Raw genomic sequence first — 17,447 nt, forward strand, 5'->3', positions numbered from 1 at the left:
TCAAGCTACTGTTGAAAGCAGAGGCATCACGGAGCATGTAACTCTGAGGGCGATCATGATAGTTAATGGGACACTTACAAGAAGATTAGCTGTATGTGACCATCCGTCATCAATTTATGGTGCACTTTTTTTGCTTTCCTGTGCATTACATTTCCCTGTGTGTATATGTCAGAATTTCCAGAGCTTTGATTGGGCTTTGTATTGATTTTTCTGACGGTCTGATTCTATTTCTGACCTCTGTCCCCTCAGTGTCGCCGGCTCTGTGACGCCTCTGAGTGTACGTGGCCTTAATGTAGGAGTTGTTTACTGTAAACATCATGGGCCATGAGGACTGCACAGGCAGCATGGTAAAACTGTATTACTGTAGATTGCACAGAAATCCTAATTAGTTAATTAATAACCTAATTGTTATACATTCCTATGTTCCATAACATTGCACATGCCTTTAATGAACACTTAGCACCATGCAACCTGAAGATGAGGTGGCCCCTGAATGCATCAAAAGTTGAAACAGGCCTTCTGTAAGGATTTTGTACATTAAAAGTGAGAGTCAAGCGAGTCAATGAAAAAATATGTCCGCTTATGTTTCATGTGCACTTTTACATCTATACAATGTTTAATATTAGGCTGGCATTTGATACTTTCTGTAGGTTTTAATTATGCTGGCACTTATACTGTAAAAGGCCCTTACAGTATTATTGACACTAACTTTGGGTAATGGACCTTGGATTTAATCCTTACAGCAAACTGACAGCGCTGCAGGTGATCTGATTATACTTCAGTTCCAGTTTAACCTTTTAAAATTGTACATACAGTATGTGAGGGGGCTAAGTAGGCTACTAAATGAAGCCTTGATGACTAAGAATTAAAGTGGCTGTACTCAATATTCAGAAAAAAAGTTGTGCCCGGGATTGCCTTCACACGCCTTTCACAGACCGTTCCGTAACTCGTCAAATACTGATGCTTTGTCACGGGCCTCGGCGTCTGATACCGACGCACAAGGCGCTCACATGCACGCAAGGCCGGACTGGCTATCAAAACAAAGAACAGAGAAGCTCATTACAACACACGCAGAGGGAGTGTGACTTTATTCTCTGCTTAGGACGCCATTACTCGTCTATGTCTTTACATAGCAAATAGTTGTTTACTGCTATATAAATGTTCTGAATATCGAGTTTAACCCCTTTAACAGTAACGTGTTAAAAAAAAAAACCTCAGCAGTGCAAATGAAATGATGTCAGGAGTGCGGGCATGGATTATTTTGGGGCCTGACTGTGACTCTCCAGGACGGTGTGGATCAATGACATTTCTGGGGTCTATCTCCAATCCCAGCTCTTTGCGCAAAGACATACAGTACGCACAGATTTCATGTCAACCTATTCAGTCTTGTCAGAGCGTGCCTATAGGGTGAGGAGATTAACATGGTTTGAATTTGTTAAAGGGTGAGATTGAGATGATGCTAGGTACAGTGGTGTATACCACCAGAGGCGGTACAGTGTACAGTGGTGTGTCTCGGTCTGGGTGTGGCTGTGGCGCTCACTCTACTCCTCAGCAGTGTGAGACAGCTGCTTCTCATACAGGCTGAGGACATGATGCACAAACTGGTACTGCTCGCTCGTCTGGATCATCCCACCCCTGAGAAACATACACAGAAACACACGCACAATATGGTTTGGTCAGTCAGTTCAGGAAGTGTGAAAAGATTAACAATCAATCATTTAAGCATATTGAAAGAAAGGCTGTGATTGACTCACAGTGACTTACTCTACCTGGTAAATTAAACCAAGATCAACTGAAACTACATCCACCATGCTCTGTTCCAACAACAACAAAAAAAGTTTAATGCCAAGAACTTAAGCTAAGAATAGCTCACCTGTCCAGACGGAGCTGGCAGGTGGTTCTCAGGATGTCAACCACACCCTCAGTCCTCAGCTGCTTGCACAGGATGGAGGTGGCGATAAAGCAGCCAGTTCGACCAATTCCAGCACTGCGAACAAAAAGGTTGGAGGGGTAAAGGGACGCAAGAGAAAAAAATGTACGGATTGGTGTATTGATTAGCACTGATCCCATTCATTTGATTAACGCTAAATTCTCCCTGGGGAAATTAGACAGCAGAGGATTTGGAAGAAGACAAATGCTCTGGTCTGCCATGTGGTTTTTATAGTAAAAACAGCAGTAAAATGGGTTTCTCTAATATGAAACTGGGAAATTTCCCCTATGCATGTATATGATCAACATAGGTTTATTATAGGCCTTTTCACTCAGCTTTTCTTAACACATTTTAACTCTTTATCGGTCCCTATTTCACTAACAAGCTACTTTTGTACCTGCAGTGGACAATTATAGGGCCACTGGAGGGCGGGGCTTCCTCTCGGGCCATTTCCACTTCCTGCACCAGTTCCAGAAGAGGTGGAGCCTTGTCTGGAGTCTTCTGATCAGGCCACGAGGTGTACCAGTACTGCCGCAGACTGCGCTCCTCTCCCCCACACTGACACACACACACACACACACACACACACACGGATGTGACCATGTTGCGCACCCATGTACCGTACATGATACACACTGAGATTGATTTCCGATCAGCCTGTTGCACTGCTTGCATACCCACATGTTTACCTTAATAGTAGTTGCTACAATAATGATAAACAAGACAGAAAAAAAGAGTGAGGGTTCTAAAAAATACTGTACTGACAATAATCATTATTAATCCAATAACATAAACAACAAGCTTTTAACTTCACAGTTATATAACGATCCCTTGGTGTTTAGTAATGGCTGCATTTACTGAATTATCATGTTTGGCTTGCTAAGTGCCAATGTCGCCATGACCCCAAATTCAATATAAAACACCCATCATGAGCACATGAAAGGAACCAAAAAGTATGGCAACGTCAGGAATGTTGCGCAAACCCCCGCCCAACACACATGGCTGTGGTGATTATGTATGCACGTGGACATTCTGATGAAAATATTTACTTTGGCAAAATGAAAACTTGGGTAGTGTTTGCTTGGTAAATTGAGAACCCATGAGCAAAATCTGTTGTGATGACAGCCAAGTCTACACTACAGTGCTTCATGTTTTTATTATATGGTCTAATATCAATCTTGAGATCAGATGTGTGCACACATATAATCATCTAAAAGAAGAATTTGAACTGAATCAGCTGTCAACACATATACTGTAGGTACGAGTAATGTTTTGGATTTATTTGTGTTGTTTCAACTGTTGGATGAATTGCCATGAAGCGTGGTACACACATTTTTTTACACACTTTGTGGAATAAAATCCCTAGTAACCTTCGTTTTATCACAGGAAAGGACCATTTTAAAAAGAAAGTCAAATCTTACCTTCATTTAAATTATTTATTATGAGGTTTCTGATTGTGTGTTTTTGTCAATGTAAGCCACCTTAATGTTAGCCATGTAATATATTGTAATATATAACTTTTTGTTTTCAAGATATTTCTCTATTTGCTTGGTTTGTTATTGTTTTCATTTCATTTTATTTGTAATTTTTTTTTTGGTTTTGCTTTGTGTTACTTTAGTTTTGTTGTTGATGTATTTTATTTTATTTATTTTTTTATTTATTTTCTGTATATGTTATGAAATCTTTTAATATTGTTTGACTAAATGTAGCGTTGGACCACAGGAAGACTAGCTGGTCGTCAAGGCATCAGCTAATGGGGATCCTTAATAAACTAAACTAAACTAAACATTCATTTTCCCCCCAGGATGAATTGTGTTAATTTTGGTGATCCCGTTTAGTGCTGTTATCATGTCAAAATTTTAATTTGTCCAATACATTGGTTTATGACTAAATACCTGCAAGACTAATGACATTCCCATCAGCCACAGCTGTACTTTGTGTTTAGTGCTAATTATTATATGCTAGGTTGCTAACACGCTAGACTAGATGGTGAACATGATTAACACCTGCCAAACATCTGCATGTTAGCATTGTCAGTGTGAGCATATAGCATGCTGATGTGTTACCATACACCCTTACAGAACCGCTAGTGTAGCTGTCACGTTAGACTCTGAGTTTTCTTGTAAAGTTTCAATGCTTTGAGCAACAGAAATTAAATTACATTCATTTCCATTGTAGTCAAAAATAAAACCGAAGGTATCTGCATAGCTAGATACCACTGGAGATGATTGAAAAAATGATCAGCAATCGTGTGCAATGTATTCACCCTTTTTGTGTGACATATGACAGTAACAGTCTTACTGTGTCTTACCTTCAAAGTAAACACCCTCAGACTGTAGTCATCCTCCTGGGTTACGGTGACAAGGGTGATCTTGATGCCCTCATGGGTCACAGTGTCCTCGGGCCAGTACTCTGCACATTTCTGCAACACGATGAACACTCAATGGGATATTTGTACCCATCCCAATATCCATCATCATCATCATCATCATCATCATCATCATCATCATCATCATCATCATCATCATCATCATCACCACCCTGTCTGACCTCATTTTTTTCCTCCAGGTTGGTGATCATCACTATTATTGGGCTTCTCTCCTGCCACACCATCCTCCAGAAGTCACCCACAGTGTTCACGGTGGGACCCTGGGTGGCAATGTATGCACAGTCCTCATCCCCATAGCCCTGCGCACACACACACACACACACACACACACACACACATGCCCGGTTTTGTCATATACAGGTATCTGTTTCTAGGAGGCCATGGTCCATGGAGAACAAACAAAGTTACAGTGGCTATGTCACAGATATGTGGTGGAGCAAGACTTTGCTTAAAAATACACATATTTTCACTTACTTTGAGATAATTGGCATTGATGTAAGTGGTGAGGAAATCGTCTTCATCCTGTGACTTCAAGATCACTCTGCTGTGTGTATCTGGAGGTGAACAGTGTTAGATCATCACGAGAAAGAGTGACAGATGGGTTGTAATTCAAAGAGATGACAGCAGAAGAAGATGGGAAATGATATTCATGCATTCACACTGCATTACGTCTTACAGCTTGGTTTTATTACAGGGTTGGTTTGTATCTTTTTGTGTGCCGTGTCTCCGTGTGTGAGTATCAATATTCTTTTACAAACCCATCTGAGCTAAATAGTTGATGAGTATGTGGAATTATTAAAAAGAAGCAGCACAACAACAACAAAAAATGTACAACTGTATGATCTCTTTTTAGTGACTGTTCCGACTCTAGGTGCAGCTGTACTCACTGGGTAAGATGGTTTTGTAGCGGTTCTTTCTCACCAGCCCTGGGTAGTTGTATTCCTTAGGGTCCACAAAGTTCATGGGAGTTTCCTGCCAATGGACACAGAACAATGGGTGCAATAACAATCAATCCTTGCAGAAATGGAGGGAAAGTCTTAACCATGCCTTCCACAAGGCAACAAAACATTCAAAAGACATTAAGTCATCCATTGGCCTTCACTTTAAATGAGATTCGAATTCTGCGGACAACTTGTGTGCGTTCTTGCGCGCATCTTTCTGCCTGGCAGACACTGGAATCCTCTGTGGGTTTTCATTTGCAAATATGCCTGTATCTATCATTCCTTCGCCCACTAACAGGCAGTGGAAAAGCTTACGGGTGTGTGCAGAGCTCCGCTGGGTGTGTGTGTATGTGTGTGGGTGTGTGTATGTGTGTGGGTGTGTGCATTTCTGCCTGTGTCTGTGTGTCAGTGTACATATTTTCCGGTGAGTCTCTGTTCATCCCTGTTAATCTAAAGCGTGTAGGTGGGTGAGCTGCTGTTGTTGCGCTCACATAAAACTCAGCCTGCAGGCTCTGGTCATCCATGGCCCGTGTGTGTAGCATGGCAGGGGTCAGGCTGTGTGTTCCCTGTCGGAGGTACTCCTTTGCCGTCTGGTCTCTGGGGGAGAGCTGGGCTCCGTAGCCATAGGGCTCAGTGCAGCCTGGTGTACACATGTCCAAGGTCAGCGAAACATTGGAGCCCCTCCTGTGTGATACATTGAATCATACAAATGTATATAGATGTACAGTATGTGTTTACCCATTTACTATGTGCAATATGGATTTAAAATGCAGCCAAGTCTAACCTCTCCTGGAGCCCCACTGATGTGACAGTGAGGGTGGCGGCGTCTCCCTCCGTCTTTGCGTCAGTGCCCATTTCAAAGACGGGCGTCTGCGGCACAGGGTCCATGTCCAGCAGATCCTCCTGAGCATCCGTCCACTCTGACAGGGTGAAGGAGGGCTGGCGGCTCACAGACTGACGTCGGTCACCAATGTCCTGCAACACTGTTCTTGACGACCACAAGCCAGTGCCGTAACGCCACTTACACACCATGTGGATGACCTACGGAGAGGTTAGTTGGGAGGGATGAAGTGGTGCCATTCGCCATGTGTTCCCTACAAATGTGTATTTATTCATCAGCCAGTAAAAAAATCATCAAGCAAGAAGTTCCGCAAATGAAGAAATAAATGATCTAGTCAATCTAGTTTCTTTCAAAGAGTTGTGTGCCTTCATGGGAAATAACAATAATTCAACATCCAACATAATCTCACATTCATGCCGAAATTACCGAATGTTTGAAATTTTGCAAAAAAAAAAACAAGTTCTGGGTAGGAATTGAATGGTCCGTCCAGTCTTTTACCATGATTACACAGATGGCCACACCAGTGCCTGCAGTTCCATGGAAAATCCAGTTGTCCTGTTTGGTGTTCACAACCTCCCTCATCAACACCATAGACTGGTCAGTGCAGAGAGAGAAAGACAGGGGAAGAGGCAGTTAGAAACAACCAACACTAGAATCAACGTATCTTCAGGGTTTCATTTTTTTGCAGTCTCCATCCAAAACAAACAGCTCTATTGGTCACAAGGGCCGACACTTACGTCCATTCCAAAAATCGGGTGGAAGGGTAAGAAGAAGCCAAGGTAGAAGTCGATGACCTGCAGGGCTTTGTAGATGGAAGAGAAAGGTCCATTTCCTTCCACCACAAAAAACACCCAGTACCCCTGGGAGGAGAGAGCGAGGGAAGGCAGATTATCACTGTGAACTCTCCAGTCATTAATGCACTGGTAACCAGGCAGCACAGTGGCTGCTCTCATGTAAAAAGTGAACAAAAAGAGAAGTAAAGAAGATGGCCTATTACGCAGGCATAGAAAATATGTAAATTGACCACATGCTGTCTGGTGTCATAATCATGGCGACGTTTACAAGGCTCTTTTTTCTTTTTTTTTCTTTTTTTTTTTATATATGGTAATGTTGCACCTGTGCTTTTTTGCTTCTAGAATGAATCAAACATGAAGAAGAGGGAGAGAATACTAAAGAGGTAAAAGTACACTGTCGACTAAAGCACTTTGGAGAAAATGACAATCTTTGTGGAAAAATATTAGGCAAGGTGAGAGAATATTTTGTGCTCGAGCGTCATTTGCATTGCTAATGTTGCAATTACACGATTTTTCGTACTGGTCTACTGTCTACATGCTGAGCTAAAAACCAAAACTTGTGCAGGAAGGTAAGCTCAATCTCAATCTAATTCAAAGCAGACATTCGAGTGAAATTCAAATAAGTCATTTTTAGATTTAGATTTTATCTACTTTTACTTAACTTTTCAACTGATGTCCATTCACGTACCGTGACTTGGGAGACGACAAACAGTGCAGCCCAGCAGTGGATCTCAATCACCAGCGCACACACCTTGTGCATAAACACTTCATCTTCCTTTGGGTTTTGGCCCCCTGCGGGTCCATCTTTGCATTTTGGGAGCCCGTCTTTTTTAGGTGCTCCGTCGCCTATTTTATCAGACTTTGTGGGCTCATCCAGCCAGACGGGGTCTTCGTCAGGCCTCAAGAAGATGGAGTCCTCGGTGTGGGAACGGGTGGAGCTGCTCAGCCGGCGGGTCATGATCCCCCTGTTAAATGAAGGTATTCGACAAGTCTTACCTCTGTGATCACTAGGCTTTTACAGCTGGATTCTGACACAGGAATCTCTGTTTTTGACATGTATTAAATGTTTGTTATGTACACCATCTGAAAATCTAACAAAATACTGAGAGATTAAGAGTGTGTGATCTCCAAAAACAATCTTTAGATGTAAAAAATACAGTGTGTGCTTTGACCCCGTATAAACACAAAAAAAGGCCTATATGGGTAGTGTTATTTTATGGTTTTATACTGTTTTTGAGACGTCTGACATGGTGTTAGATTACAAGACACCCTGCGTGAACAACATTTACGTAACATGAAGACAAACTTCCCAACTCCAGAAAATAAAGGGTTTTTATTACAGTAAAAGTTCAATTATGTGCTAGCTGTGTTTGTCAGGTTGTGAGTGTTTGTCCGATTGTCTGTTTTTAAATGAACGCGTATTATATGACAGAAAGAGTTGAGTTTATTCCACAGGCCTATTCAGATGTATAGCTCTCATCTCTGGATCCTCTCCTCCCTCAGATTGGACTCTATTGTGTGAATGATGAATGTGTGTGTGTGTGTGTGTGTGTGTATGTGCGTGTTTGTGTGTGTGTGTGTGTGTGTGTGCGTGTGCGTGTGTGTGCGTGCGTGTGTGAGAGAGGCTCTATTGTGGAGAGATGAGTCAGGGGTAGCGTGTTTACAGCCCTGTCCGTCACCTTGGCAACAGAGTGGCTCTCATCCCTCTCATCCGTTCTGAGCAGTATCGTCTACTGACACACACACACACACACACACAGACACACGCGCGCGCACACACACACACACACACACACACACACACACACACACTTACACACACGGCCGTCTGGATCAGTCAGCAGTGTATTCAAAGACCTTTTCCGCCTTGCTCTTTTGTCCTTCTACCATTAATAAAGGTGTTTTGTACATTTGGCTGATTACCACCACGTTGAGTGTGCGGATGTGTGAATGCGGGGGCCTGTGAGAGTGGTGGTGTAGTGTTTGCGCACATATCCCTTTTATCTAAATGTTTTGTTGATGTCTAAATTTGTCATGATTGAGTTTGGAAGTTTTCATCAATGACAACCAACCAACAATGCAGAATGACTTACCAGTTGGCTTACTGGAATATCAAAAAAAACCTGTAGATTCACCTATGATAGATGGCAGGGAACTGGGGAGTCAGATCACATGATCAAGTTAAATCCTGTATCCTGTGGCAACCGCCCAGTATCAGCCATTGTGTGGCAGAGTCAAATCTGAAGGACAGAAGACAACAGCCAAACATTACATCTTATGTGTTTAAAATGTGAAAATAAAGGAAAGAGAGACAAAACAGGAATCACAGGTCATTTCAAAACTCTAAATGCTACATAATAAGAGACAACTGGTCAATCAAACTCAACTGGTCACGCTGAGATGAGGTTGGGAATCTTATTATATCTAAAGATGGATCCGAGTAGCACCCATTTCAGCTCCCAGCTGTGATTTCATGAGCGGAGGATGGTGATGTAAGGTGACACAGTAAACTGTCAATATTTCTTCCCCTCTTTCTTTCTCCTCGTCTCGCTCCCTCCCTGCGAGGCGGGGATGATTCGAGCCAGACTAAGCAGACACCCTCAGAAATACATTCAGATTGCTCCAGTCAAATCAGTATGCATGCATTCTCTGCTCCCCTCTAATCTCCCTTCCTCTCCTTCTGTGCCACTGGACCCTGTTGAACGAATGAGGTGAGCTCAGCAGAATATGAGACCACACCAGTAGCAGGAGCTATGTCTCTGTGTGTGTGTTTGAGAGAGAGAGAGAGAGAAAGAGAGAGAGAGAGAGAGAGAGAGAGAGAGAGAGATAGAGAGAGAGAGTGTGCAGGTGTTGAACAGAGGGGAGCTGCATTGAGTCCTTTTCTATCTATCTTTGCTTGCTGCTGCGAAGGTGGTTTTGAAGTGATGACGCCAGTTAGCCTGGCCCGTAGTCATGGCAATGTGCATACATACAATGTACACAGACATATAACGTATACACACACACACACACACACACACACACACACACACACACACACACACACACACACACACACATAGAATGTGTTCTATAAGAGAAGCTGAGAAAGTTCAGTGTGCTTCCATTTTTAAACAATATATGAGTGGATGAAGGGATGAATGGGAGGCAAAGCAGCCCTTTTTTGTGTGAAGGTTGTCTGAGGCAATGACGCAGTGAGGTTGGCGTTTGGTAACTGTGGCAACCAACGTACTGTAGCACGCACACACACACACACACACACACACACACACACACACACACACACACACACACACACACACACCCACACACACACACACGTTGGTATACACACTGCATGAAAAATGAAAAACATACATCTGCACTGGGAGAGCAGTGACAATATTCATGTTTGTCCAAAAACATTCTGCCACTCTTTGCTTTAATTCTTTGAGGTAAATATCTTTGTTTTTCAGTCACTCGCTTTGGCAGCTGAGTGCTTGCTTGGTGAATTGTTTGGTATATTTAACCAGGGCTGTAGCTCGGATTTTATAAAAATTGAGGTCATGAGTCCCACCACCCTCAGACCTTTTGAACAAACACTGGAAATAAAGTCTCAGATTAATTAACGGTTAAACGTTCAAATATGAACTGTATTTTATTTCCCAATGTGCAATGTCAAAGTCTTTTCTCACTGCCAGGAATTTTGGTGGGTAAATAAATACTAAATCATTACATTATTTATAGGCCTAAAGGTAGCAGAATTTATAGAAAATACTGAAATCAGAATATAAAATGTAACATCCCCGCAGCAGCTGAGGACATGACCTCTGTGTCCTAAATGTTAAGTATGGTCCTGCATTTAACCCTTTAACAGACTGTTTTTCTCTTTTGTTTCCCTTTTGAGCTTTGAGATAGTTCAAATTGCCATTTGGCACACTGTAAGTTTCAGTTTCATATATATTCTGTCTCAGCTTGTTCCAGCTCTTCATTGAAGCTATATGATGTAAACACTGAGAAAAACCTCAAAGCAGGACTCACGCACCAACCACCAAATGGAAATATTCTACAAAGTAGATGTCTTGTACATCATTTTGTATATGTTTTGTACATTTCTCCAAAATGTAACTTACTTTGACACACATATTTGGTGTCTGTGGAAACTTTGGGATCCAAACTAAAATGTAAGATAAAGTCCTGTGGGTTTGAACAATGATCATAGTTATTAATACGCAGAAAGTGAAATGAAAAAGCGAGCTGTTTTTAGCTAAAACAAAATGTCCCTGTTGATTGTTGGGGAGCTCACAACACACAGCAAAGTTGTCATTCAAAATTACACAAAAACCCTTTTGACAGTCTAGTGATAAGTAATCTCCAATTAGCAATAACACCACTATTCAAACGCAGAGGAAACATTGTATAACAAAGTGGATTAATGGCAAATAAGTCAAACCTGCAGCTGATTCAGCCTCATTCCTCACTGAAGGTCTACTGTCTTTGGGTCCTTACAAACACCACCCCCTCAGTCTTCAAATAGAGTATGTGTGTAGTGTTTCCATTGATCTGCGTCCATTCAAAGCACCCAACATCCAGCTGAGTCTAAACGGAGCCTTACAATAAGCCCTAACAGAACCCCAGGACCAGGAAGGACTATCTGCTGACAGCTGTGTTTAAAGCTCTTTCCCTGCAATCAGGAATAAGGGGAATTAATCTTTTTTTTTTTTTTTTTTTTATGACAGCTGGCTTGTGTTTTAATGGATATTCCCAATGCTTCAAGTGTGTCGGTCTGTAAAAATGATGTGTTCAAATCTGCTTTTCTACCCTATTTCTTTTATAAATGGTCAGGAATTGTTTTGCTTTGTCCCCACCATTACAGCGAAAATCTCGGGTATGGTAGCATTTCCAGGTAAATCAAAAGCACGTCAAGAGTGAAGCATCGAGCGTGTCGTTGGAGTGCTGAATGTGGCATGGGGGCGAGGTAAGAGGAAGCTCTCACTGAAAGTGATGATGGGATGGTAACGTGAGATAAAGTCACGAGGGCCAAGACCTGCCTCATCAACCTTTCTCTGTCACACACACACACACACACACACACACACACACACACACACACACACACACACACACACACACACACACACACACACACACACACAGACAACATCTTGATATCAATACACACATAAATCCCACAATGACCTTAGAATTAAATACCCAGCAAGCCTGCAGCTTCCTCCTGTATATCACAGAGACAGATCATCAGCTTTATTGTTTACATTCACTCCTCCAATCTCTTGCAGCATCTCCAGGGGCATTTCAAAGAAAAATGTCATTACTGTAAGACACATATAAACTTACAATTCAGCCTAAGCTATACTGTATGAATAATTGAAATGTGCTGCATAGCGAATTGATTTACAGGCTGCTTGAGATAAATTTGGATTCCCGGTGACAAAGGATTGTGTTACATGATTGCACTGCATCAAAACACCAGTGCAGGAATGGCATTCTCTGGCCGTCATTCATGCTAAAACAAAACACCATTCATATCACGTACATGGCTACGGTGAGCTAGAGCGACCACACAGTGCAGAGCTGGATGGATTAGTAATGAATCACCCGGGGAGGTGGACTGTTGCATCTCTCTCTGGTGACTCCCACATTGTCACAGAGACATATTATAACACAGAGGATATCAAGCTTTGAATAATAATAGATTGGAGGGGAAACACACAGTTAGAACTGCAACGAAGAATCAACCTGTTGGCAAATGATCAGTTTTAATAATCAGAAAATTAACACGCACACACAGAGGCTACATAACACATCCCTACCTTTTCACAGCCAGAAAAGCGCAGCAGCCATATGAACCGTGGGGGCTTTGCTGAGGAATTGGTATTCACCTCATGTCGCACAGCCATGGAGGGGGGAAAGAGGGAGAGACATGGGGAGTAGAGGAGGGCTGGAACAGTCACTCACCCAGAGCCCTAAGTCTGGTTAGGATAAGTCCTCTTACCTGGCTGAGCCCGTCTTCACATCGCCATCTGCCGCTCTGCTCCCTCTGAGCCAAAAACCAAGAGCCAAACACCAAGAACCACGCCAATCCCTTTACCGCTCCTCTGTCTGGGAGAAGAAGGAGTGTGTTTGCTGGCAGTAAGAGACAGAGAATGTGTGTGAGGGTAGGCGACACAGAATCTACGAAGGTGGGTGTGTGTGTCTGTGTGTGAAAGAGAAATAGAGGAATGAAAAGTCTGATGGGTTTTCTTTTGTTTGTATCCTGGCGGAGAGAGAGATCCACAGGCAGCAGCTTCGTCTAGGTATATGCAGCAAGAGGCTGTACGGTAGCCTTGGCAACAGAGACAGAATGAGGGAGAGCGAGCGAGGGAGCTGGAGAGCGAGAGAGAGAGAGAGAGAGAGAGAGAGAGAGAGACTCTGTGTGTGTTTGTATTAATCATATTGTGGGCACATAAATCTATTCACACAGTCACATTATGGGGACTCGCCTCCAAAAGAATGCTCCCGCATATTACACTATTTTAATTATTGTCAACAAATCCATTAAAAGTGCCGAAACCAACAGCAGATTTATTCTACTAACAAGTGTTGTGTCACCAAAGCCTGATATATATTCTTCTTCTGTGTAAAATAATTATAAAATATAAAAAACCCATCAATGAGCCACAATGCTGTACTAGAGTACATGCTCCTTTATTACTATGAACATGGGCACTGTGGTTATTTTGACTCAATCCCACATACCCCATTCTGCTGCCGTAAATACTCTGAATGTGTATTAATCCGCAGCTGGAAATAGTCCTCACCAAATGAATTATTTACTTTGAAAGATTTTTGCTAAAACTACAGTGTCCACCTGTTCTAAGAAATTATTAAGCCTTTTCAAAAAATGAAAAAAAAAAATGTATTAGCTGTTTTTTTTAAAATGTATGTCTTTAGTAAGAATGAATATTTGGGGTTGGGAGCCACAGAGAAGGTAGCTAGTGAAGTCGGAATGTATTAAGAGACAAATTGACATATTGGAGTTTTGGTCTTTTCATGGAATTAGAAAAAATAATATGTTTAAAGCCTTATATTTCAAGTTAAGTCTTAATGAACGAATGTGAGTCAATGTGATGTCCTCCTATGTGACAAAAACACATTTGTGTGTGTGTAGGGGGGTTGGAGTTGGATCATAACACATCACTGAGCAGTGAACACTCCCCCACTGTCACCTCCTCTGCTTGCAAGTTTCAGGCTCTACCACCCACCTCTCACCCTGTTTTTCACTCCTAACCCCCCCCCCCCCCCCCCCCCACCACCACCACCACCACCCACCCATCCACCTCTCACCCTGTTTCTCACTCCTAAACCCAGCGCCCACCCACCCACCCACTCATCATCACCCAGGTCTACACTCTTTTTCCAGTCTCCATCGTTTTTGTCATCCCCATGCTCTCGCTGCTCCTACTCATCCTCTCGCGCGTTTTTTCTAGCTTCCTACGCCCCCCCCCACCACTCCCTCCCTTCTGTTGCTCGCTCTCTCTCTGCCCATACAACCTCCCGTCATTTCTTGTCTCTCCCCGCTTCAGTGTGTTGTGCTCTCTCTCTCTCTCTCTCTCTCTCTCTCTCTCTCTCTCTCTCTCTGTCTCCCTCTCCCTCCTTCCTGTCGCACCATATGGTAGCCTTTCCCTGTCAGATCTCTGAACTGAGCAGCAGAAAACAGCCACTATCTGATCAACACAAATACTGGGAAACACAAACACTACGTCGATTTGGCTTTATTGGCATGACCATACAGCATGGTGTGAACAGTTTACTTTGTATGCTAATTTTAAATGTAAGAAAAAAAGACTGATTGTATGCACATTGCTACACTATACAACATACACACTGTAGCTACTGTACTAATGTGCATTACTACAGTATACAAGGCCAATTTTTTGCCATTTGGTGGCATCGGAAACAAGCTGTAAACATAACTAACTTATATATAACATAATGCACTGTTAGCAAACAGTTACACATCCTACAGACACAACATTAGCATTCATTTTGTGTCTTGTTTCTATTCACCTCCTGAGGGAAATATATGTCTCTTTAGCTGCTAAATGGTCCACAATGTTCAACAGCTAGCTGTTAATTTTGTCTGCTGTTTATGAGCCGAACTACTGTAAAAAAAAAAAAATCAAAGTAGGCCTACACGTCAAATAATTTTTTCCAAAAACTTTTCCAAAAATTTTTTAGGTAGTTCCTGTCACTCAGGTGTTTGTTCAAGTGCTTATTTTTCTGATAACTTTGGTTGTCATTGGTTATTTGAAGCTATAAAAACGGGGTGAAACATCATGATTGACAGCTATGATTGACTCGCGATTGGTCAGGTGGGTGTAAGGGCAGGACCGCCCAATCACTACTGCGCAGACTCTGGCTCCAAAATTACAAGCTGGCAGCGCCTGTATCCAAGATATTTTGGTTTCACTTCTGTACAGTGGGAGGAAGTGGTGATGGGTCGAGCCAAGTTCTTTATTATTATACAACATCTAAAATACTAAAAATTCAATATTTACTTTCAGAATACAACAGAAAAGTATCCACAAACTGAAATCAATCCAACCCTAAAGGCGGAATATCCCTTTCTTGCTATGAGTTAGATGAGAGGATTGATGTCACTACTGCATATCTGTATGGTAAATATGAAGAAACAGCTAGCCTGGCTCTGTCCCAATAAGGTAACAAAATCCATAGAGTTACTGCCAAGAAATATAAGAGATATACTGTGTTAATTGTAATATATTATTCTTTATGCTGTTTACATAAACTCGCTGCTATTTATCATACGTGCCACTTTGACTTGTCACTTGACCTCGCAACTGTCTTTAATTTCTCTTGTATAGTTCATTTCTTTCTCTTTTTTAACTTATACTCTTATACTAGTTGTATATACCTTCTATTTTATTTATTCTTTTTTTCTTTTCTTTGCTTTTTTTTACATTCTCTATTCATCTGTAGACTGCTTACGTCTGTCTTTGTGCTCTCTGGTAATCAATAAAGGCTTATCTTATCGTCATTAGTGAGCCTTAGACGTGCTAGCAGGCGAATTTTGTTTCCCTGTTTCCAGTCTTTATGCTAAGCTAAGCTAAAAGGCTAAGCTTCATATTTACTGTGCAGACATGATTTAGATATTGATCTTCTCATTTAACTCTTGGCAAGAAAGCAAATACTGGAACTGTACTGAGCTTCTTCAACATTTGCTTTTTTAATCTCTTTTTTAAATTTAATTGGAGACCATTGCTATTTAAGTCAATTGTTAAAATACAGCTCATCTCATTGAACACACTTCCTGCCCCATCTCTCCCTTCTTTCTTCACTATTTATGACCCACTTCAGAGTCCTCGCCGTCCATATATCTCTCTCTCCCACACATCCTCGCCTTCCCCCGCTCCAATCAACTAAATTAACTTCTCTGTCCTTCCTTATCTTCTCCTCCTCATCCTTTTGAAAAAATACCCCCCCTCCCCCCACACTCACAAGGTCACTGTCACAGAGTGTAAACGGTGAATGTAAAAAAGCATCATCTAACCATCTAACCTAATTAATGATACAGAACAAGAGGCTGATATCCGCAACCTTGAGCTGTCTGGTTCTCTGAAACATCAAACTGTTACATCACTTCCTCATTTTCTCTCGCTGTGCTACACGTTGACACAGCACTTCTCTGGAGCCATTTTAATGTAATGTGGTGTTTGAAATTGTAAGTTTTAGAGGCAACAGTCATTTAAAAATAATTCCTGGAAAATGTGAGTAAATAAGAAACAGTACATATACTGTACAACTATAACAGTATCAAATTCACCAACACAAACAATAGAAACCTATAATTTGTCAAAATAAGAAAGATAATAATAACAATGATGATTAAATTAAATTCTCAGTGTAAGCCTGTGAGACGATGGAGGAGCAGTATTCCACTAGTAACAAATGGAGGCATCTAGTGGTGCTAATGGCTCACTGCTGGAATCTTCTTTCTTGAATTATTTTTTGGGCATTTTTAGGCCTTTATTTTCACAGGACAGATGAAGACATGAAAGGGGAGAGAGAGGGGGAATGACATGCAGCAAAGGGCGCTGCGTCGAGGAGTAAACCTCTATGTGTATATATATATATATATATATATATATATATATATATATATATATATATATATATATATATATATATATATATATATATATATATATATATATATATATATATGCGGCTGCTCTACCAACTGAGCTAACCTGGCCACAACACTGCTGGAATCTTTATGAATAACTAGTAGCCATCTGAGTCTGTCTGATTACTGCATTTCTCTGGAGTGTTTAGCCAGGTGATATTTAGTGGTGTGAGTTTTCAAAATGGTTAATTGGGCTTAAAGCTTTCCTGTGTGTTACTAAACAGATGCCAATCTCAGATTTGACTGTGACTCATCATATCACACCTAGGTGACAATGGCAGCTTACAGCCTGCCTATCTGGAGCCATAAAACACAGTCTAACACAGCCAGACAGGCTAATCTTGCTGCACATTTGCATCGGAG

The 17,447-nt window shown here is 41.6% G+C and overlaps 1 protein-coding gene across 8 annotated transcripts; it reads right to left on the reverse strand.

Annotated features, from left to right (window-relative positions):
* Positions 1–1,337: 1,337 nt before the first annotated feature.
* ptpn5 (protein tyrosine phosphatase non-receptor type 5) lies at positions 1,338–13,240 on the reverse strand. 8 transcript variants are annotated; one of them, XM_031282731.2, is made up of 15 exons: positions 12,891–13,239; positions 9,283–9,590; positions 9,031–9,135; positions 7,584–7,860; positions 6,839–6,961; positions 6,600–6,695; positions 6,045–6,301; positions 5,752–5,944; positions 5,207–5,291; positions 4,794–4,873; positions 4,481–4,618; positions 4,242–4,352; positions 2,328–2,488; positions 1,874–1,987; positions 1,338–1,635 (listed from the first exon to the last, which is right to left on the reverse strand). In XM_031282731.2, the coding sequence occupies exons 4-15, from the start codon at positions 7,851–7,853 to the stop codon at positions 1,542–1,544; spliced, it is 1,722 nt and encodes a 573-aa protein (XP_031138591.1). In that variant the 5' UTR covers positions 7,854–7,860; positions 9,031–9,135; positions 9,283–9,590; positions 12,891–13,239; the 3' UTR covers positions 1,338–1,541. The 8 variants fall into 8 exon arrangements, with proteins under 8 accessions (XP_031138591.1, XP_035859231.1, XP_031138594.1 ...); XM_036003338.1 differs by lacking the exon at positions 12,891–13,239 and adding an exon at positions 11,328–11,684; XM_031282734.2 differs by lacking the exon at positions 9,283–9,590 and having other exon boundaries at positions 8,989–9,135; positions 12,891–13,240.
* Between the last annotated feature and the right edge of the window lie 4,207 nt (positions 13,241–17,447).

Source organism: Sander lucioperca, chromosome 7 (assembly GCF_008315115.2).
Source record: "Sander lucioperca isolate FBNREF2018 chromosome 7, SLUC_FBN_1.2, whole genome shotgun sequence".
Classification (NCBI taxonomy): Eukaryota; Metazoa; Chordata; class Actinopteri; order Perciformes; family Percidae; genus Sander; species Sander lucioperca.

Bases quoted from the DNA above. Each gene is read 5' to 3' on its own strand.
- ptpn5 (XM_031282734.2), bottom strand. From the start codon at position 7,853: ATGACCCGCCGGCTGAGCAGCTCCACCCGTTCCCACACCGAGGACTCC. The intron at 4,874-5,206 runs GTGAGTACAGCT...GTTCACCTCCAG, and splicing joins CTACAAAACCATCTTACCCA to ATACACACAGCAGAGTGATC. The intron at 4,353-4,480 runs GTCAGACAGGGT...ATCGTGTTGCAG, and splicing joins ACCTGGAGGAAAAAAATGAG to AAATGTGCAGAGTACTGGCC.